Below are 23575 nucleotides of genomic sequence, written 5' to 3'. Positions count from 1 at the left end.
TGGCCACAGGCAACCAGAATACCTTTGGTCTTCTTAAACAACCAACCAAACCAAACAAAAAACAAAACAAAACAAAACAAAACAACAAAACAAAACAAAAAACCCCACAGGCCCTCCAGCTTCACCTTGCAGCGCGAGCAGATGCCTCAGAACGGAGCTCCGGGTGGTTGTGAGCTGTCTGATGGAGTGTTGGGAACTGATTCCCCATCCTCTGCAAGAGCAGTAAGCATTCCTAATTGCTGAGCCACGCCTTTGCCCCGAAGCCCTTCCTCCAGACGTTTCTGAACTTTAGCATCCATCATATTATTTAAAAAGATTTATTTGTGGGCTGGAGAGATGGCTCAGCGGTTAAGTGCACTGGCTGCTCTCCTAGAGGTCCTGAGTTCAATTCCCAGCAACCACATGGTGGCTCACGACCATCTGTAATGGGATCTGATGCCCTCTTCTGTGTGTCTGAAGAGACAGTGTACTCACATGTATAAGATAAATATTCCTTTAAAAAGGGTTTGTTTGTTGTGTTTGAGTGGTGTGAGTGTACCACATGTATGCAGGTGTCCATGGAGTCCAGAAGGTGGTGACAGAGCCCATGAGACGAGAGTTACAGGCTGCCCTGTGCTGGTGCTGGGAGCCCAACTCTGGTCTTCTGCAAAAGCAACACAAGGTTTTATCCATTGTCCTGTCTCCTCCTCCTCCTCTCCCCCCTCCTCCTTTTGGTCACATTGGACATCACACAGGATGTTTTAAATTTATGTGCTGTGGACGCAGCTCAGTGGTAGGGCAATTGTCTAGCATGCATAAGGTCCTAGACTCAATTTCCAAGCAAAATAATAATAATAATAATAAGCTTTTATTTTGTCTCTCTCTTTCTCATGGACATTTTCCTACTTCTCTAAGATAACACTTCTTGTATTAACAAAAGGAGAAAGGACGGCCTAGAGAATGCTGCTTAGAAGTCACAGTCAGAGCCTCAGCAGGCTAAACCCCAATAGCACTCTGGATTACTTCCTAAGTCACAGAGACCTGGAATCACAATTGGAAAAACCAGCAGGGTGGGGCCATTTCCTGACTGTTTCAACTCAGCCCTCCTCAGCCCATTAGAACACTTTATCGTAGAATCTAGATTCTTGCAGGAGACTCAGCAAGTGGAACCCGTGGGAAAACAGGACATATTTTTTGACTTTTGGTCTATTAGAGATGAGAACAAGGAAAAGAATGTGCCTTTACCTGAGATGTCCCCTGGACTCTTCCCAACAGCCACGATCCTCGCTTGAGCATTTCGTCATCATATGTACAAAGCCACTCTTACGGCTGGTGTTTATGGCTTTCCTTACTTGATCATCAGCAATAAAATCCTCAGCGCTCCATAGGCAAATTATGTTTTTACATTTTTGAGTCTTCACAGACTGTGGCTTCTAGATTCTCATTTTCACCTCCGATTCCTAGTGAGTTTGACATCATGACTCGGTACCCCTACCCCCACCAGCACAGAAACCCAAGCGAGCTCTCACAAAGAAGAAAGCACCCCCACAAAAGGCAGAGGGCATGCTGGTATTCTCTGCTGGGTTCTAGTTCTGTCTCATTAAAAACAAAGTGCTAGCAAAGACCGCCCATTCTTTCTTCATGAATGGACCATAAATTGCAGTTTGAAAAGCACTCTGGATTGTGGCAAAACACTGAATTCTGAAACACAGCCTTGCCAGACTGTCATTCCCGCTGCCTTTCCTTTGTAGAAATTCTATGTTAAAAAGAAGGGAGTCTGTCAGTAGCAGGAGTTTTAAACTTCCTAGTTTTTATTTATTTTTCTATTGGTTATTTTACTTATTGACATTTCAAGTGTTATCCTCCTTCCCAGTTTCACACAAACTCCCCTCTCCCCCCAGCTTCTATGAGGGTGCTCCACTACCGGCCCACACACTCCTGCCTCAGCGCCCTAGCATTCCCCTATACTAGGGAATTGAGCCTTCACAGGACCAAGGATCTCTTCTCCCATTGATGCCCAATACGGCTATCTTCTGCTACATATGTGGTTGAAGCCATGGGTCCCTCCATGTGTACCCTTTGGTTGGTGGTTTAGTCCCTGAGAGCTTTGGAAAAACTTTCTATTTTTAAACAGGCTCTCTGTTGCCCACACTCACCTCAAATGCTCCATGGTCCCCCACCCGCCTTGTTCCTCAAACACACAAGGCATGAGCCACCACACACAGTTTATTGTTTTTCTGACTACATCATCCTCTGGAAAGACTGCCCAAATCTTGCATATTTGCCTTAAGAAATAAAGTGTAGGTTTGGGCATATCTGTAGTGCCCAGCAGAAATTGGGGCTAGATTTATCTAGTTAATCTGACCTGTTGTGGCCAGTGGAGAAATGCTATGGGATGGATGAAGTTTTAATGCTGAAATCTAAAAGGAAAAAAGAAAAATCTAAACTAGAGGTTTAGCATCACTTTCACTCAACAGGGTATTGGTCTGGCCTGACTCCTCTTCCCTGCACACTAACTTCAGAGACTGCTTTCCACTGACAAGTTCTGTATGGGGCATTCTTGCTTGCTGATTTTTAAGTTTCTTGGAATGTATGCAATTCCCTTATTTAAAATACTTAGGAGTGGAGCTGGAGAGATGGCTCAGCAGTTAAGGGCACTGGCTGTTCTTCCAAAGGACCTTGGTTCAATTCCCAGCACCCATGAGACGGCTCATAACTGTCTGCAATTCCAGTTTCAAGAGATCTGACGCCCTCACACAGCCATACATGGAGGCAGAACACTAACATACATCAAATAAAAATTGTTAAGTTATTTTAAAAAGTGCTTAGGGTGTGGGAATGCCACTATATCCTGGTGGCTCTTACTCAAGCTTTTCTTGTCAGGTTCTTACAGGACGGTGTGAGACTGCCCATGGTACCTGAGGCTAAGCACACATTCTGTGTGCTACAAGGATCTACTTGAAGAAGTGTGTTGAATGTGGTTGTTCTAGAGTAGATTTGTGTTCATTTTTATCATGTACCTACATACCTTTGTAATTTGAGTACCATTTAATCTCTCTCTCTCTCTCTCTCTCTCTCTCTCTCTCTCTCTTTCTTTTCCAAGAGCCCTGGCTGTCATGGAACTCACTTTGTAGACCAGGCTGGCCTCGAACTCAGAAATCTGCCTTCCTCTACCTCCTGAGTGCTGGGTTAAAGGCGTGTGCTACTACTGCCTGGCTAATATATTTTTTTAAATAGTATTTTATTAATTTTTGTGTGTGGTGGGGTACCACAGAGCATGTGGCAATCAGAGGAATCAGTTCTCTTTCTACTGTTCGAGTCCCAGAGATTGAACACAAATTGAGGCTTGCCTGCAAGCACCTTTATCTGCTGAGCCCTTTAGCCAGCCCCTGTACCATCTTAAACTAAAACCATAGCTTGAGGTTTTTGTCAACGTTTGTTTTGTATTTTTCATACTGCCTCAGTTACCTTGATATCATAATGACAAACACCCGACAAAACTTAAGAAGACATTCTGGTTCATGATTCAGGGAATGGTCTCAAGGTGGGAAGGCACAGGGGTGACAGCATGAGCACACATACTCATTTCAAATGAAGCAGAGAGCTTGGGGTGGGGTCTGGTCGCCTGCCCACAGAGAATCCACAGTTCCAGCCTTGCCTACTGCCTTGACTTAGGCTGGTTCCTCTTTCCAAAAGTTCCACAATCTTTTTGAATTGCGCCACCAGCTGGGGAACATGTGTCCCAACACATGAGCCTGTCAGGAGTCATTTCATACTCAAGGGATAACCATTATTGGGGGCAGGATTTGGGCTGAAATCCTTTTGGGAGAATTTTGGGATTTTGGACTCTTTAAAAAACAGAAATACTTAAGTATGTGTTTTTGTTTCAATGCTAGGTGTGGGACATAGGGCGGCTTCAGAGTGTCTGGAAGCAGGTGACTATGATTTGCCTCATGCTCTGCAGGGGTGTGGTTTTGCCAGCTGCAGATAGTTACTGTGATTGTGTGACGTTTGTAATTCTGGGAACTTTTCAGAAGGGTATATAAATGCTACAACCCTGATAGGTGGGTTGTTGGTTGCTGTTGGCCATGGTTTGTTAAGTAGTGGCATGCAAAGAAGAAAGAAGAAATTAGATATCCTGACAACTCGAAGCCCCCAATAAGCAGGAAGCGGTTTAACCATTACATTGCTTCCTCTCCTTTCTTTCCCCTATCTACTGTTAGGGGGTTGAAAGAGTGGAGAAGGGTGGAAGAAAGAAGAACCCACAAAATATTAAAAGACCAGTTACAAAATTCAAGTATGTAGTAACTCTTGGCTACAGTGTGTACTGACAGTATACGTGTTTGTGTACAGCTAGCCCTCCATCAGAACCAAAGTTCAAGGCGGGCCCTCTTATTCAGGGCCTTTGCTGGAGAATGGGTCTGAGCCAGTAAGTGTGCAGACAGGGCTGGGTGTAACGTCTAGTTCTAGGCTGACCAGAAGCTCAAACTGTTTTTAACTTCCACACTGAAATTTCCATCTTCTTATTTTGGGCATTCCTTACTTTCTCTTGAGCTTTTTTTTTTTTTTTTTTAATATTCTTTGAATATGACACTTTGAATGGTTCCAGCAGGAGCACACATGTCACACCATAAGATAATTTTACTGCAGATTTAAAAAGTTACTCTTTCTGAAGTGATTTGAAACAAAACATATAGAAAAAAATCACTATAATTCAGACTTTATTGCTTATTAGTCATGTCATCTCATACAATTTTAAGTAAACAGACTTTGAGAAAATATACTGGGAGCATTATCAGGTCAGCATTATTTTTGATGCAAGTGTTCAAGTGTTTATAAGGTAACAAGGGATACCATTGCCACGGTCTGCCCCAGAGATCTATACATTTCATAGAAAAAGAGTAAAAATAGTTCATTGGCATTTAACTAGCATTATTCTTTGCAATCTAAGAATCACAGTAACTTTTACCAGAGAAATGACTTTGGAACAGAACAAAATACTTTTTTTCTATTACAAGATGTTTCTTTAAAGAAAAAAAATCTAACAAATCAAGATGACAATAAAAACTGCACAAACTGAAGCTTGAAAAGAAAAGTTGTTAGTCTAGGCATCTCCAACATTCATCTAGAAAACGAGACAGGCGCAAGCAAACTCCTCGCTGTGACTACACTTACTTTACAGCTCACACAGCTTAACCAGAGCCAGGGGTAACTGTGAAATCCACAGATCTATCTGCTCTTATGCTAAGGTAACTTCTCTAAAAGTTGATTGTTCTTTAAAACCTGATATAATCTACACAGTATAGCTTGGTGTTCTAACAACGTGGAAGCACACACAATCACTGTAACACACACACACACACACACACACCCAATACCTCTCCTAATAAAACTACAGCAAGTTTCTTTTCCTAATGATTTTAAAAACCAAGCATGTATAACAATAGTTCAGCATGACAAAGAGTGGATATATATTATTGAATAGACACCAAGATTAGGAAACACATCTGGATACTTGAAAAGACACTATAAAAAAAAAACAGAACAAACAAACAAAAAAAACCTACCAAAAACCAAAACCCAAGCACTGCCCCCAGATTCGAAGTGTTTAACGCTGACTCCCCTGAAAGACCTATTACCAAACAACAACAAAACATCACGATAGCAAATATTAGGAATTTATTAAAACCACTGTCTCCAACGGTACAAAAATTAAATATTAAGGCATCTTATACTCTCATCCTGACCTATGCAGCAAAGAGAATTATCTTAAATAAGAGCTAGCACTTATTCAAATGCTTTTCTAAAGTATTTGGCAAATTTGTTGTTTTTGTTTTGTTCGGTGTTCGGTCATGCATGCAAGTGTATCTGGTATTTGTATGTGTGTGCAAATGGGTGTATGCACATGTGCTTGCCTGTTGAGGCCAGAGATTTATGTTCTACATCTTCCTCTATTGCTCTCTACCTGAACCAGGTGCTCAGTGACTCAGCCAGACTGTCAGGCCAGCAAGCTGGGGAATCCTCCTGTCTCTGCCTTCCCAGCTCTGGGTCTCAGGTCATGCCCCACTTTTTATGTGGGTGTTGGGGATCTGAACTCAGGACCTCAGGCTTGCACCGCAAACCTTTACTGACTGAGCCACTTCTCCAGCCCCTCACTTTTCTTCTTATATTCTTTTATTATTCACATAACTGAAAGCATTCATGATCACACACCGGCATCCAGTCCGAGAGAAAAGCATAAACAGTTATCAATTTATTAAGGAGAAGCAGTTCACTGCTGAAAATGAAAAGGAACTACACAGAGAATAATACATAAAGCTCAACTCCAGTACTCAGATTTCTCTGAAGCAACTTACGCTTTGTCATCTAAGCAAACGGAGGTGCCGCTTATCAGTACAGGTCGTGTGAGGAATGCCAGAGACTCAGGACTGGGCTCTTCTGAACTGAGAGTTCAAACACGGCTTTGTTGGCCTTTAAAAATGATCACATCGCTTGGCCCAGACGGTTGAGTTACCACTGACTTCCCTCTGTGGAGCCATCCACCGGCCATGATATGATGCTCAGGAGCTTCAGGAAGTGCTCTGAACAAGTTACACTTTGACCTTTTATTAAGGCGAGTTTGTGAAGATAATTTACTACAGCCAAACCCTTCATGGACTTTCCACTCGTGTTTTTTCAAGACACTCACAAAAGAACATGCCCTGTAAAAAGCCACTCAGTAACAGAGAAAAAAGCAAGGAGAGATGCTGAACCAGGCCGCTTTTCCAAGGCTGCTCTTGCTTGGGCTGCAGGCGCTTGCTACTCATCGTCTTTAGAGCCAGTTTTGCTTAACTGATTAAAAAAAAAGACACAAGTATTAAGTGGAGACATCTGCAGTATCTGAGTCATTGTTTCTAATGAGAATCAAAACTAAACAAATAACGGAAATACAGTTCAAGTCAGGGAGCTTAGATTATAACTGTTTCTATCTGTAACCACTTCCCTCCCCAGGTGAAATTACTTCCACCAGCTATGAAAACAACCCCAAAGGTCAGCTCAGCAGAACAAGGTTACAGAGGGGTAACCTCTGGTGCGGCTTTCTAAGAATCAATCAGACCCAAGGCGATTCTTATAGAAGGGGTAGCTTGTTAAATAGACGCCATTCTTCTATCCTGTTTTCTATCTTCAGTAGTATTTCGTTCACCCTGGTTTGATTTTTTGCTGATATTATTCTATGAATCTGGGGTAATGATAATGTCTAGTGCATTCCCTGAACCTAGTGCTGTTCTAAGTGTTTTGATGAGCACATATTAACTCCATATGAGCCCTTATTTTCTTTCACATTTTATTAGAAGTGTCAGACCCGAGATACAGTTGCCATAAAGCACCTAGCTGGCGAGCACTAGAATGTCTTCCCGCCCGAGGCAGTCTGACTCTGTTGGCCTTGGCCTTGGTCTGAACTCTTCAGAAACTACTTTACGCATGTGTCAGTACAGCAGAGCATGACATTAACAGACGATAAACTATTATGCTTTAATAAATTTATACATTATTGTATGTATGGGTGTTTGTGTTCATGTGTGTGTGAGGACGCATGAGTGTGCCCAGGTGTGTCGACGGAGGTTCGAGGAGAACTTGGACGAGTTAGTTCTTTTATCCTACCATGTAAGAGCAAGGGCTTGATCTCAGGTCATCAGGCATGACAGCAAGTGCCTTTACCTCTAATGTGCATATATGCAGTGATGGAGACCTCTATCACCAGACCAAAAGATAAAGTCTTTCTTTTCTAAACTTAGGTTTTTTTAAAAGTATACATGTAATGTATGTACATGCATAGTCACATATTTGTGTCAATCAATTCTTCTTAAGAGGTTAAAAAAATTGCTATAATAAAATAAGCCACCTTACAGATAACAAATTCTTAAATTGTATGTGTGAAACCATAATTTAACAAATTTTAAATTTGCTTTCTTTTTCTGGTAAAAATCTTCGGCAAGAGTTGGCCAATTTGGGAATGAGACAGATTAATTCTCAAACCACACAAACGTGAGTCTGAATAGGGTAGCCACCCATCACCACAAGTCAATCTCACTCTGTACCCAATAACTAAGAACACGGGAGCTAGGGCTGCAGAGATGGCTCAGTGGCTAAGAGCACTTGCCCCCACTCCGCTCTTGTAAAGGACCCACGTTCAGTTCCTAGAACCCACACTGGGCAGCTCACAACCAACTCTGACTCCAGCTCCAGGGAATCTGACACCTTCCTGTGGCCGCCACAAGCACCTACACAGACATGGAGAACATAGAGACAGGAAGGCACATATGCGCGGACTTGTAGATCGCTAATGGTTTTGCCAGTAAAGGCACTTGCTGCTAAGCCTGACCACCTTTCAGTCATGGTAGGAGGAGAGAACCGACTCTTCCAAGTTGTCCTTTGACCTCTACATCCATGCCACTGCATGAGTGTAGACACACAAAATAAATAATGTAATGAAACAGTTTTGTAGAAAAATGTGGGAAACAGAAGTGTGATGGTTTGTATATGCTAGGCCCAGGGAGTGGCACTATTAGAAGGTGTAGCCTTGTTGGAGTAGGTGTGTCACTGCAGGCATAAGTGGGCTTAAGATGGGCTTAAGATACTCATCCTAGCTCCCTGGAAGTGAGTACTCTGCTAGTAGCCTTCAGATGAAGATGTAGAACTCTCAGCTCCTCCTGCACCATGCTTGCCTGGACGCTGCCATGCTCCCACCTTGATGATAATGGACTGAACCTCTGAACTTGTAAGCCAGCCCCAATTAAATATTGTGCTTTATAAGACTTGCCTTGGTCATGGTGTCTGTTCACAGCAGTAAACCCTAACTAAGATATATAGATAGCAGGAACTATGAAAGGTAAGAGTTCTCAAACACAGGGGTATTGCTAAATAATCGAAGGCATTAAAGACTTCCGGCTGTTAATATGGATTACAGGTGCTGCATTTAGAATTAAATTAATTAGAATTTAGCATTCATATAAAACTAGTGATAAACCTATAATGCAACAACCCAATCATCTCCTGTGTGTGTGTGTGTGTGTGGTATATGTATATGTTTGTGTGAGTGTGTACACATGGATGCCAGATGTCAAGTGTCTTTCTTGATTGTTTTCCACATTATTCTTTGAGACATGGCCTCCCACAAAACTTAGAGCTCATTAATTTAGCTAGGCTTGCTGGGCCACGAGTTCTGGAATTGGCCTGTTTCTCACCCCCAAATGCAGGCCACTGAAGCCAGCTTCTTATGTGTGTGGAGCTCTAAACTCGGGGCCTCATCACTGCACAGTGGGCCTTTACTGACAGAGCCATCTCTCTAGTCCCTGAATAACAGCTACCCTTTCTAAACAAGACATAGAATGGGGCTACTTCCCATCTATTTAGATCTCTTTACAATCTAGCACCATGGAAGGTGGCTGGCTTCACGCAGATCTGCTTTACAGAAGCTGACCCTGGGGTGACACTGCAGCCAAGGGATGAGAGCTGAGCTTCCAGCTCCAGGGCTCTCGCATCTGAGAAAGAACACCTAACAGCAAGGAGACAGAGAAGGTAAAGACTTCAAGAATACTTACATGCTGAATCCAAAAATGCCAACAGACATCCAGGGAACCCCGAAGGCAGTAGGAAGGAAAATGAAAAATATACATGTCGTTAGTTGACAGTAGTAACTTTAACAACTTTGAAGAGTTGATGTAAGTTTGCTATACCTTCACGACGTCAACCCAGTTCCAGCCGCGGGGGAGCTCCCCTTTGTGATCTGGGGGACAAAATCAGTAACGTCACTACAACCGGCATAAGTGAACTGATAGCTTAGCAAAGAGTACTTTTTACAACACTGATGGCAAGTTGGCATCACACACTACTACCTTAGAAAATAGTTTCTCAGTAGCGTTGTGACCTTAAAGCTCCGTCCTGGAGGCACCTGCCAAGTACTTGAGACACACCCCCCTTTAATTTACCCCTCATCCAGTCACGATGAAACCAAGGGAAAGCAAGCGATAAGACTGAGGACACACTGAGCCCACGCATGTGCACAGTCCTGCTTCCCATGAGCCCAGTGCTCATCTGAGTGTGGAGTTGCCCTGGCTCACTGTTTCAGGGGTCTCACCAGGGCTCTCGGCTAGGAATAGGAGAGACTGTGTTGACAAAATTTTGCCTTCAGGACTAAGAGGACTGCAAGTTAACTTCTGTATAGCTTGGCCATGCTCTGACAAGACATTATCCGACATTCTCCAAAAGGCACTTCAGTCTATTGCAGCATTTCTCAACCTGTGGGTCACGACCCCCACAGAGGTCAATTATCAGATCTTTACATCACCATTCATAACAGCAACAAAATTACAGTTATGGAATAGTAATGAAATACTTTTATAGTTGGGGGGGGGGTCACCACAACATGAGGAATTGTATTCAAGGATTGCAATATTAGGAAGGTTGAAAACTGATGCTCTATTGAGGATGCTTGGGACAAAGCTCACAAGGTCTCATATATAAATGAGTGGTTTAATCTAGATTCTCTGCATATATATGCAGAGGCCTTGCTGTGAGAACCTGTGCCTGGTCTTACTATAGCTTGTTATGCAGTATTACAGTATCTATTATGCAGTATTTAGTTGGTGCTCTTTTCTGAGGGGAGTTGGAAGGGTGGTGGATCTGGAAGAAAGGGGAGGCTCAAGGGAGGGACTAGGGGGTGGGGAAGGAGAGGAAACTGCGATCAGGTGTATTATTATATGAGAGAAAAATTTTAAAAAAGGAAAAAATGCATGCTTTATAGAATGTTTTCATCTTTTAATATTCAAATTCAAAGGACAATTTAACAAATTGGCATTTTATTTTTAAAAAATTCTTCAATATTAGGGTTCAGCAGGTGAAGGTACAGGCTGGCTAGACTGACTACCTTAGATCAATCCATGGGCCTCACATGGCGGGAGACTCACAAATATTGCTCTCTGATCCCCACACAAATGCCACAGCACACATATACCCACAGAGACAGGTATGTGTGCAAAATAAATGAAGATAATTCTTCTATTTCAAATGTCTTTACTTCTCTTATTCTTCACATAGGCTGCATGTCTCATTTTATGAAGCCTTTAAAATTTTACATTTAAAACCAGCACTATACAAATTAAAAAAAAAAACAAAAAAACTCTAAAATCTGAAAGTTTTTGAATAGTTTTAAACATCGGAGTATTTTCGATCTTGAATTAGGACTGCTCAGTCATTAAGTATGAAAATATTCCACATCTGGAAGGCTCTGAACCATGATCTCATGCATGTGGGTAAGACACGTTCACCTGTATTAACTTTCCAGTAAACAACTCAGAAGGTAATGATCTTCAGATAAACGCAATTCTTCCCCACCCACCCCCTACTCCACTCCGGCCCTGGTGGCTCCGGCTCCGCTCGCTCCAGCCAAAGGCAATTCTCGTAGGAGCCAGTTTCTGATGGCTCGTTTCTCCTTCAGACCAGTAAGCTTCTTATGTCGTGCGGGCACGCAGTTGGATCGTCAGTTAGGTCGCACAGGCTAGCCTATTTATTTAGCATGAAAGTTCTCAGTCACAAACCCTACATTGTCATCTTAAGGAAATTAGACCTTAGTAGGGCGTCATCAAAGAGATGAGTGTTGGGGTAGGGGGAGATATTATTTAATGAAAATGACCATAGGCCGTGAGGCATGAAAGGCGACTGCCATAGATGCTAAAACATTGCAAAAGACAAACACCCAAATTCTAGAAAACAGAATACGATGGCTAATTTCTTCTTCCCCTTCAGGCCTATACACTCCACCACTTCCTGACGTGTGGGGGCAGCGCCGAGTCTTTTCTAGCACAAACTGTTACAATTCCAAAATCTTGTTGGAGGACCACTGTAATATTGGTTTCTTTTATTTTTACCATCAACAGACATTAAACAAAAATAAACCTATGCTCCCTCCATAAAAAACATGGCAGAGGCTGGAGAGATGACTTGGCAGTTAAAAGCGCGTGCTGCCCTTCCAGGGTAAGAGACTGCTTTCCAGCACCCACACCAGTTCCAAGGCTGGGAGCTCCAACATTCTTTTTAGGCCTTCCATGAGCATTGTGCGCACGCAAACACACACACACACACACACACACACACACACACACGCAGGCACCCATTTATGTCTAAGTGTATGTACATGCAACAGTGTATGTTTCCCAATTTCCTAATTGGGAAAATTCAGATGGATACCCATTTGCAAATCTAAGAGAAAGAACAGGGTCCAAACATAGCTGTTGATTTGAGTGGCAGCTTATAATCCTTTTCATGAGGAGTCTGTTTTCATATACACAGGAATTCTTTTCTGAAGACTTATTGTATAATTAAGTTAATTATAGGGAAAAAAATCCAACAACTATACTAAGATGGAGTGATGTGTCAGACTGCAAGTGGGAACTATTTCACACAGCTTTTAGATGTACACAGGCAAATAAAACCCACATGTTACAGTGTTCAGGTAGGACAATGTGCTTTGTCTATTTTTCTAATGTCCCTCAGTGAGAATATTTATAATTGCTTTGTGAGTCACTCTTTCGAAGTAGCAATAAATGCAGTATTTTTGTACTGTGACCAATGGGGCTCTGACTCAAATGCTCCAATAGACTAAAGAGGGCTGGAGAGATGGCTCAGTGATTAAGAGCACTGACTGCTCTTCCAGAGGTCCTGAGTTCAAATCCCAGCAACCACATGGTGGCTCTCAACCATCTGTAATGGGATCTGATGCCCTATTCTGGGGGTGTCTGAAGACAGCTACAGTGTACTTACATATAATAATTAATATATATGTAGAGAGAATTAATATATTATATATAATATATTATATATTAATATAAATTATACATTATATATTAATATATATATATATATATATATATATATATATATATATATGGAGAGAGAGAGAGAGAGAGACACTAAAGAATTAGCCAGGCAGTGGTGGTAGCACATGCCTTTGATCCCAGCACTCAGGAGGAGAGGCAGGCAGATCTCTGAGTTTGAGGTCAGCCTGGTCTAGAGCGAGTTGCAGGACAGCCAGGGCTGTTACACAGAGAAACCCTATCTTGGACACAAAACAAAGAATTCCTCTTGTAAAGAGACCTAAACCTATCAAGCACCCTTGTCAGAGTAAAAGCAGCCCACTTCCTGTGTTAAGAAAGACAAAGAACACAATGCAAACCTGTTTTATCTGCCAGCTTGCGTTTCTGAGCTTTGGAAAGTTGTTCTTTCTTCTCTTTTTTCTTACTCGATGGGGCTGTGGTGGGAGTTTCAACTGAGATGATATTGGCTACAGGCGTCTACAAGAACAGAAGCAGATCTTAGACTCACACCTTAAAATCTACTGGTTTAGACCCCCAAACAGGTACATTCCGGAGGGAATGGGGGATTTCTAGATTACAAAAGTGAAGGTGTTATTCTGTCATTCACTCAGTGGCCCCAGCGTCCTCAGGCATCGATGGCCTTGTTCTCATTTTCAAGGACACAACCCTGGGACAGCAGGTAAACCAGAATTGCCCACGTTATGGTGACAATCTGAGGGTCAAACATAATTGTCTAAACCACTGGGCTTGCTGTCACTATTGGCACCTCTTTAGAAACATCACACATTCCCCTCAGATCTTCTCATTTTTTTGAAAAAAATCTTCAAAATATTTGGGCTTGCATAGTTACCACTTATGATTACATATATCATTTATCTGTGCCTTACCACAATTGTCTAAAGTAGACACTATTATAATTCCACTTAACCACTGAGAAACTGGGCACATAGAGATAAAGAAAGCTGGCCAAAGTCGTAGGGTTAAAAAAGTAGAGAGAGAAGATTTGAACCCATGTGAACCTCCAATGGAACCAGGACAAGACTGACTCCCTCTTCTTCCTTCCCCTACTTCCCCCCCTCTTTCCTTTCTCTCCTTCTTTCTTTCTTTTCCTTTCTTCCTTCCTTCCCCCCTTTTTCCCTCCCTCCCATCCATTCTTTCTAAGTCAGCACCTTACTATGTAGGCCTGGTTGGCATTGAAATCACAGACCTGTCTCTGCCTCCCCAGCCCTGGGATTAAAGACCTACACTGTCATGCCTTGCTTAGATTTCCATGGTTAGAAGTATTTTAATCTTTGCTGACAAGTGAACACTGACAGACTGTAATTGCATTTTCTCCATCAATAAAGGAAAGCTGAGATTCACTGGTCTCATTTAACCCAAATGTTATTCTCTGTTTACATCAAACACAAAGTCTCCTAATTTTCAAAAAACAACTAGAAAGAAAAAAAAAGAAAAGAAAAGAGAAGCACGCGCCCAGCGCGGAGCCATGTAGTGTACCGCCGGCAGGCACACTCACTGCAGAATTCCCAGGATGGTGGTTCTCCATGAACTGCTCTTTATGGTCCTTAGCATACTCGAACAACGTGTAGGTCATGGCCGTGCCGAGATTCACTTCCACCGCTTCCTGCAGCTTGGCTAAGATGCTCTGCTTCACAGCCGAGGAGCTACGGTGCAGAGAAACCATACCGTCAAGGGTCAGTGACAGAGAAGAGAATGAAACCGCTCTGAAGACCAAACTACTCACATGGTGTTGTTAAAAAAGGCGTTCATAGATATGACCGGAGGCGTCTGCGGGTATGTCTCCGTCCAGGAAATCTCTATCAGGAAGGCTTTGGGATCGCCGTCTTCACCTATCTGAGGAAATGGGAGTCTTAGGCTTGTGGAAAGGGATCAGGAGAACCAAATTACTATCTTCAAGGTGATTCTTTCCAAAACTCGGGTTCAAATCAGTGGCATAATATGCTGAGACGTTCCGAGGTATGGGGTAGGGCTGACCAAGGATGAGTTCTGACTTTTGCTTTAGGGCCATCCTGCTTCAGGAACCTTCATTTCTGCCGAGGGCCATTTCTCAACCAGACCCAGGCTTGTCAATACCAAGGATACACTTGACATTTTTTGTTTCCTAGGGTGAATGAGGAACAAATGACAAGGGAGCTGCTGCATGTGATAGCATTAGAGGGAGTTGGGGAAGGGGGCAGAGGCAGGTGGACCTCTGAGCTTGTTGCCAGCCTGGTCTACAGAGCTACACAGAGAAGCCCTGTGTCAGAAAACACAATGGCAATAGTCAAGAAATACTTATTCCCAAACTTGAAACACCTTGTCCTGAAGGTTTCTAACTGCTAAAATAAATGCAAGAGGCACAAAGAACTTGGAAACTGATACAGGCTGTTCAAGTGGAAAAAGACCAGAAAATGGAGTGTAAAACAGACAAGCAAAGGAAAGGATGGGGGAGAGGGCGCAGCAGGCCCCAGAGCAATCCCTGACAAGAACGTCTTCAGTTTTGTCAACTTTTTTACTTAAAGCATCTTCAGTTCTAAGGAAGAGCTAAGCGGGCACCAGAAGCTCTCACTGTCGTGCACGTACTCAACACTGCATCCCGCTCCGCTGTCATTTCCCTCTAGCACAGAAATGAGCATCAGCGCCTCTAACATATATGACTTTTCCCCCCACTTTGGTTTTGGCTGAAGCATTTGAAAGTAATGGAATGGCTTTAGCTATTTATGGGTGAAAAGGCAAATAACTCACGGTATCTTTTACAGTGAAAAGACAATCCTCACGCCCCCAAGAATTCAACACTGATATAAAAATCTCACCTAATAATTATTCATATTACAAATTCCCCAACTATGCCTCAAGTGCCCTTTAATTAATACCATCCCCACCCCAGAAATCTAAACTCACGGAAGGTCTATGGTAATTCGTTGTAATAGCTCTCTAGTCTATATTAATAGAGCCCTCCCCCAGGTTTTTAAGTCTTTTTATGACATTAAGTCTAGGCCAAATCTGGGTATGGGTGCACCGTAGCTGTCTTCTGTTACACCAGAAGAGGGCACCAAATAACATTACAGATGGTTGTGAGCCACCATGTGGTTGCTAGGAATTGAACTCAGGACCTTCAGTAGAGCAGTCAGTGCTCTTAACCACTGAGCCATCTCCCAAGGCCCTGGTACACGCCTTTAATCCCAGCACTCAGGAGGCAGAGGCAGGCAGATCTCTGAGTTCAAGGGCAGCCTGGGCTACAGAGCAAGTTCTAGGAGAGTGGACAGCTACACAGACGAACTCTGTCTTGGGGGGATAAAAAAGGAGTCTAGGCAATTTTTCTTGACTAACATCCCCAAATATAGAGAACTACCTCCTCTGTTTATACTTAGATGGACTGTTTTGTGAGGAGAGGCTGTACGGTGGCTCTCGCTGCAGCCTATCAGAATCACCAATGGGGACAATATCTTCCTTCAGTGTAGAGGTAATGACGAAGTAGTCAGTGCAGTAATAACACACAACTACATCACCACCCTGTTTCCTAGCAACCTCTGCCAAGAGATTTTAACATCTGTAATAACGCTTGCCAGAATCAAGCTTTTCTTTCACCTCCAGGCCTGTGAGGTGGCTCAGGGGGTAAAGGCACATGCTGTAAAGCCTGATGACCTGCGTTTGATCCTGGAACCCACAGAGTGGAAGGGGACAAGCAACTCACAGGGGCTGTGGCATGCATGTGCCCCTCCCCCAACACACACACATACACACACACACATGAAATGAAAAAGAATTAGAAAAAAATTTCACCTCAAATTAGTACTTGCTTCACCTTCTATGTTCTGCCCATATCCTCAGTCTCCTTTCAGCTACATTCAGTATCAATGTAAGTTGAGGCCCAGAAACAGCATCAGATAAACGTAAGGACCTCTTGACATGAGTCAGTCACAGGCATGATGGATGCCGTCGAAGGTGAGAGAAGACAGAAGCTTCATGCAATCAAGGTGTACTTAGAAACGGATAACCAAGGCCTCATTGTATTAAAGTTAGCGGCAGGACCACTCCTGTCTTCAAAGACACCAAATGCCTTACAGAGACTTTGGCCAAATGGGTCACAGAGATTAACTGAGCATAGAGAAGTCACATAGGTAAGAGATAAGAGGGGGACAAAAGAGTTACAAGGTATCTAAAGACAATGCTTAAGTGGGGGAGAAGATACTAATGAGATCATTTAGCCATCTGTTGTGCCTAATGAAAGTTGACAAAGTTTGGCAGAGGCAGCTCAAAACAAATGGACTACTTACTTACTCAGAGCGGAAGGAGACCTAGCTAGCTCCCGAGTTAAGAGCATTTGCCACCTAGGACACACCTTTAATCCCAGCACTCGAGTGGGAGGCAGAAGCAGGAGGATCTCTGTGAGTCTGAGGCCAGCCTGGTCTACAGAGGGAGTCCCAGGACAGCCAGGGCTACACGGGGAAACCCAGCCTCAAAAACCAAACCAAACCAAACCAAACCAAACCAAACAAAACAAAGAATAAGAGTATTTGCCACTAATAGCAGAGAGCTGCGGTTGGGTTCCCAAAACTCATATTCCTATATGGCTGACAAAAGCCAGTGACTCCAGTTCCCCGGGATGTGGAGCCTTCTGGCCTCTTAGACTACCAGGAACACACGTTGTACATACACACAATCCGGGCAAAACACTCATATAACAAAATAAAAATAAATCTCTTCTTTAAAGTGGACTTTGATTACGGAGCTGAGAATAGAGTCATCATTCTACAGGCAAGAGAAGCCCAGAAGCCTCTTTAAACAGGCTCTGGCACGACTACTTAAATGTTGAACTGGTGGTGGTACAATGTAAATGAAACGAATGGGGGGAGGGCAGGGCAGAGCCATCACTTAGCCTACTAAACTGCTCTGTGAAAGAACAGAGGGCCCAAGGAGGCAGACCTGTCTGGCTCTTCTCCTTTGACTGTCAGGACACTATCTCCAATTTCATGTTTCACTCTATGGTATAACAAACATGCGTAACCTGGACCATTCCGCATTTTGCACTCAATAAATAACTGATACTGTTAACGGAGATGTTTTAAGAAAGCATATGAGAATTCTCAGAGCCTCTTTGGGAAAGAAAAGGTAACGGTGGTTGGGGAGATCTGAGAAGGCAGCTGGACTTAAAATGGAAGGGCCTGGGTCTTAAGTCCAGCGTGACCTCTGGTCAGTAAGAGTTCCCCGATATAACTTGATGGGATTTAGAATCAGCCCAGAAACAAACCTCTGGGCACGTCTGTGAAGGGTTTGCTAGGTTACGTTAACTGAGGTAGGAAGACCTATGCTAATGTGGACACCATTCTATGGGCCGAGCCATTCCCCATGTCAGGAGAGAGCGAGAACTGGGCACAAGTGTCCTTTTCCTCTGCTTCCGGACTTTGGGTACAATATGACCACAGCCTCACACAGGATCCTACTGCCTCAACTTCCCTGCCACTGATGACCTGGACCTTTCAAACTGGGAGCCAAAACGGTCTTCCTTCCTTTCTTTTTTAAATATTATTTATTTATTATTATTTATTATTACTGTATATGTGTGATTTGTGTAGAAGAACAAAAGTCCCACAGTACACAGAGGACAACTTCAAGGACTGAGAATCGGTTTTATCACCCCACCTTTGTGTGGATTCTGGGGAACCAGCTTAGGCTTTGGGGCTTGAGTAGTGAATGTTTTTTGTTCTCGGGCTCTCAAGTTGCTCTCATCAGGAATTTGGTCACAGCAATAAGTAAAGTAACAATTCTCATGGTTATACAGATACAGGCAGGACAAAGGCAGCGGGGTGTGAAGAGGAACTGGGCATTGCTGTAGATCAGGGGTTCTCAAATCTGTGAGTCTCAACCCCTGTGGGGGTCAGATGACCCTTTCAGAAAGGTCATCCAAGACTACTGGAAAACACAGATATTTATGATTTATCACTGTAGCAAAATTACAGTTATAAAGAAGCAATGAAAATAATTTTATGTTTGGGGTCACCACAACACGAGGAGCTGCATGTAAGAGTCACGGCGTTAGGAAGGTTGAGAACCACTGCTATGGAGAATTTATTTCTGTCCTAGCTATACTTGTGAATGTGAGGTGAGAGAATCAAGAATTCGAAGCTAGCCTGGGCTATATGATAATATTCTGTCTTAAGAAGATAAACAAAAATGAACACTCATTTTCTGTTACTGTGTACAATACATTCAAATTGAGGATTATCTATCAATATTAACTGTGGCAGACAGGCAGCCAGGGCTGTGGGAAGCCATCTTTAAGAAGGTGATACTATATAATCCCTAAGAATTCTTTTATCTCTAACATTTTATAATCAAGTCAAAATGTTTTTAACTTGTTGTTGTTGTTTTTCGGCTCTGAATTAGGCTAGAGTGATGGCTCAGGGGTTAAGAGCATTGGTTGTCCTTCTAGGAGGACTTCAGTTCATTTCCCAGCAGCCATCCAGCAGCTCACAATAGCTGTCCATGACTCTAGGTCAGGGGAGCCAATGCTCTCTCTTCTGGGCTCTGTGAGCACCTGGCATGTATGTTCTGCACAGACATGGTCGTTGGCAAAACACCAGACACATAAAATTAAAAAAATATATATGTAATATATATTTATATATTATGTTATATAAATATATATTATATAAATATGTGTATTTTTTTATAAGAGGTTCTATATTTAGTTTTCAAACTTTAATCAATAGCAATGTCATAGTGATGTGTTTTGTTTTAAATGTGTCAGGAGGGCTGAAGAGATGGCTCAGCTGCTACCGTTCTTCCGAGAACTCTAGTTTGTTTTCCAGAATCCACCTTTGGTGGATTACAGGTGACTTACAACCACTGGTAATTCCAGCTCTAGAAGATTTGATGCCCTCTTCTGGCCTTTGTGCACCCCCCTCCCCCCTATAAAACCAAATAGTTTTTTAGAAAAACAAAAGTTTCAGAAAATATGGGACTGTAATAAAGTTAAAGCACTAAGTGAAAAGACAGAATCAGGTTTGACAGAGTCTCCACATTCTTCCCAGTACCACAAAGATGCATGCGTTGTCCCTGCTGTGTCTTACCCTATATTGAAATGACACTGGACTTAATTCCCGGAAACTGTTATCTCCTTCATAAATAGACCGTAAAGCTTCTAGCTCCATCTGGAAAAAGAAATCAGTGGATTTTGTTAAATGGCATGCGTGGATTAGAAAGACTTTAACTTCTCATTCAAACCCACATTGTATAGTTGATGTAAAATGTAGTTTAACTTACTGGCCCCAAAGCACAATATATGTGCACATACCACCACAGTACAATCACATTAACAACAGGTACCTTAAGGGTAGGTGTTGGGTGCTACTAAGGAGTTGTACATTGTATCAGCTCACTTAATTCTCCAATAGGCCCTGTGAAGAGCACATTACCATATTCCTTCTCTATGCTGTAGAGGAAAGATTTAGGTTAAAGCAACTTGAAAATACTTGGGAATGAGAACTAGGAAGCACAACAATTTCCCATTTGAAAAAGAACATCAGTTATACCGGTAATCCCTTCCATAAAGTAATACAATGCTTATGTAGTACAGCTCAGTATACAATGCTTACATAGTACAGCTCAGTCCCAAGAAAGAATATCAGAAAGGAAATTGACAGGATCTATTCAAGATGATGGAGAGACTAGAAGAGAAGATGCTAATTAGTAAACCCTGCCTAGGCTTTGTTCTCAGAACACTGTGGTCCCACAAATGAGAAATCTCCATCACTGTGCGTGAGAGCTGAGTCTGGGAGAAACAAAGACAAGAGTATATGTTTTAGTTTTAGTTTTCAAAAAGATTGACGTCACTAACTCTGCAGACTAAAGAGGGTGACCTTGATCTATTCTCCATGTACAAATTTTAGATTAGATCATAAAGAAACAGGGCAGGAAAGCTTAGAATCCTTAGGATCCAGCAAGCATTACATCACGATATAGCTAAACAATCCTTCTCAGCGGAACTCTGTACTTTAGAGAAGGTCGCCGGACTCAGTCTCTTTAGATCTCAGCAAGGATCGCTTTCCAGAACAGATCAGAACAAAAACAATGCAAAGCAACAACAAAGAAAAACAGAGAAATTCAAACTGGACTCAAGAATGTCACTTTGGCCATAATCTCTTTCCATATTTTAATTAATAACTTGGGCAGGAACAAAAAAGAGAAGACAGGCTTGTTTAAATGGATGGATGGTAATCTGATAAGAAAATAAGTCAAGCCGATGAAAGAATTAGGACAGCCCCCTCCAAAGTTCTTTTAAATCAAATTATGATAATATTTAACAGGGTAAATATTAACATTAAAACATTAAATATTGCGTTGAACACCTAAATATATAAGTAGAGGATGTGGGATGAACTACTTTGTAGAAAGCACTAAGTGGATGTGGAGAGACGGTAAATCAGAAGACAGTGTGATGCGGCGGGCTCAGCAGAGGCAAAGGGAGGGGATTCTGCTCCTACATTCAGTTCAGGACAGCACAGGAACTAAGATACATGAACAAAAGTCAACTGGAAACATATGATGTGCTTTTAGTTGTTTTGTTTTATTTTTCAAAGCCAGTATCTTCAAAACCAGGCAGGAAACTATCTTCAAAGATCCAGACACCTATCATGGGAAGAATAAAACTTCGCTGCTGAAATCAAAGATTCCTGGACTCTACCACAGAAATTCTGACTCGTTAGGTCTGAGGTGGAGTCAGCGACCAGTGGTGATGGTGGCCCAGCAGTCAAATCCATTAAGTGTTACATTGTGCTTTGCTGGGAGAAAGAACTATTTTCAAACTGACACAGAACAATTTTATTGGTTGGGGCTGGAGAGATGGCTCAGGGGTTAAGAATGGAGAGACCTGGTTCTATTTCTAGCACCTATAATGGTGGTTCCCAGCTGTCTAGAACACCAGTTAGGGTATCCAACATCCTCTTCCAGCCTCTTTGGGTACCAGACACCCGAGTGGTACACATACATATATGTAGGCAAAACACTCATATATGTAAAAAAAAAAAAAAAAACTATTTTAAAAATTGTATTTATTTATGGGATACAATGCAGTTCTTTGATAAGTGTCCCTGTTACAACTATCACCCCAAGTTTTCAACCACTTATTTGTCAATGAACCATTCAAAGCTCTTCTAGCTATTATGAAATGAAATGCACAGGGTACTGTAAAACTAGTCATTCATTGTGTAAAATGACATCAGACTTTCCTCTTTTCCATTTATGTCTGTAACCACTCACTAGTAGTCTCTAACCCTTCCTCTCTAGTCTCTCCCCTGGATTCATTAATGCTTCGGATTCATTGAACTGGTATGAATATTTTAGCAGGGTATTCAGATACCAATTACCTTGTGAACATGGGGGTCCTGTATGGAGTATTTGTAGCCTAGCTTCTATTAACACCCATATTGTCAAATGTTAATTTTTAAGCAACATATTCAAAACAAACAGCAAATTACCATGTATCTACTACTACACAAGGAGTCTTCTACTACATAAGATCTGTCTCCTTTGTTTGAGAAGGCACTTTTGGAACACCAGACTAGACTCAAACTCTGACATCAGCCTGCCTCTGCCACCCTAATACTGGGATTAAAGGCGTACACCACCACCGCCGGATGGGATTTATCTTCTAATCCTCATTCTACCAAGTTCACCAAGCTAGGGTGCCCTAGCACTGTAGACTCTTTCCTTTTTCATCTGGACACATTACAGAGTTGGAAAGTTCAATGACAGATGATTTATAGGAGCTATTCCTTCCGACTTTGATATTTTGCAAAGCAAACAAACCACCACCACCAATAACAACAACAACAAAAACCAAAACACAAACTACAAAATTCTGATTGACATGAGGATGCTCAAAAACATTGTATATCCCTCAACAACAGACTGAGGGGTGACTTCACTAGGCATTATGGACAGAAACCGAAATACCAGGGTCATTCATTTTTCTCTAGAGATTTTACTTACTCGATCGACCCTCTCCACGAGACCACAAGTTTTCAAATTTAAAGGCGTTCAGATTTGAAGACAGAATAACTCGACACACAAGCGCTAAGCCACACAAGGGATTTAAGGACGGCCAAGTGCTCTAGGGTCGTGGACCAAGGACACTCATCTTAGCAAGGAAATCTAGGAAGACCTAAATGCAAAAATGACAAATGAGGGAAGCGGGAGGCCGAGTCTCACGTGACCCATTCATGCTTGCTGGCCATACGGTTGCCCACTACTATCTGGAAGGGGATCCACCAACGTGGGACATCCGGACAAGCGAAGAAGGCTCTCAGAGCAAAGGACACGTGCGAAGTCCGGGTGCTCCACGTCGGGACCTGCGCCGGGACAGGGGTGTCCAGTCCTGGGTTCTCACCTCTTGGTCCTCGTTGGCACCCATCGTGCCGGGCGCACGGCGTTCGCTACCACGAAGAACGGGCGGGCAGCGGGCGGGAGGCCGGGGCACCCCGTTTCCGCGCTTCGGTCTAGGGAAACCCTCCTCGCAGCCGTGGGTACGACCTCGCGCGCTCCCGATCCTCGGCAGCACCAAGCCACCGGCAGTCGATTGTGGGCCGGGAACCCAGGATCGCGTTATGTGTGGTCGGGAACCAGGATCACGTTAAGGGACACCTAGACCTCTGACCAGCTACTGATGGGCGGTACCGAGGAAGCCCCGCCCCTTCTCACGATCGCGTCTCCTATTGGCTCCTTCTCTTTCCGCCCCCAACTCT

At 42.8% G+C, this 23575-nt stretch overlaps 1 protein-coding gene across 2 annotated transcripts; it reads right to left on the bottom strand.

The window, feature by feature from the left end:
- Positions 1-4671: 4671 nt before the first annotated feature.
- On the bottom strand, positions 4672-23519 carry Rwdd4 (RWD domain containing 4). 2 transcript variants are annotated; one of them, XM_021169279.1, is made up of 8 exons: positions 23221-23519; positions 19904-19984; positions 14575-14684; positions 14347-14494; positions 13190-13307; positions 9696-9745; positions 9561-9563; positions 4672-6810 (listed from the first exon to the last, which is right to left on the bottom strand). In XM_021169279.1, exons 1-8 carry the CDS (start codon positions 23242-23244, stop codon positions 6778-6780), a joined length of 567 nt encoding a protein of 188 aa, XP_021024938.1. In that variant the 5' UTR covers positions 23245-23519; the 3' UTR covers positions 4672-6777. The 2 variants fall into 2 exon arrangements, with proteins under 2 accessions (XP_021024938.1, XP_021024939.1); XM_021169280.2 differs by lacking the exons at positions 4672-6810; positions 9561-9563; positions 9696-9745 and adding an exon at positions 11414-11520 and having other exon boundaries at positions 23221-23511.
- Positions 23520-23575: the final 56 nt, after the last annotated feature.

This window comes from Mus caroli, chromosome 8 (genome assembly GCF_900094665.2).
Source record: "Mus caroli chromosome 8, CAROLI_EIJ_v1.1, whole genome shotgun sequence".
NCBI classification, from domain to species: domain Eukaryota; kingdom Metazoa; phylum Chordata; class Mammalia; order Rodentia; family Muridae; genus Mus; species Mus caroli.
The sequence above is the reverse complement of the archived record's forward strand: the minus strand, read 5'-3'. Positions and strand labels throughout refer to the sequence as shown.

Bases quoted from the DNA above. Each gene is read 5' to 3' on its own strand.
- Rwdd4 (XM_021169279.1), bottom strand. From the start codon at position 23,244: ATGGGTGCCAACGAGGACCAAGAG. The intron at 14,495-14,574 runs GTGAGTAGTTTG...TCTGCACCGTAG, and splicing joins GCCTTTTTTAACAACACCAT to CTCCTCGGCTGTGAAGCAGA. The intron at 13,308-14,346 runs GTGAGTGTGCCT...CTGTTCTTGTAG, and splicing joins ACCATCCTGGGAATTCTGCA to ACGCCTGTAGCCAATATCAT.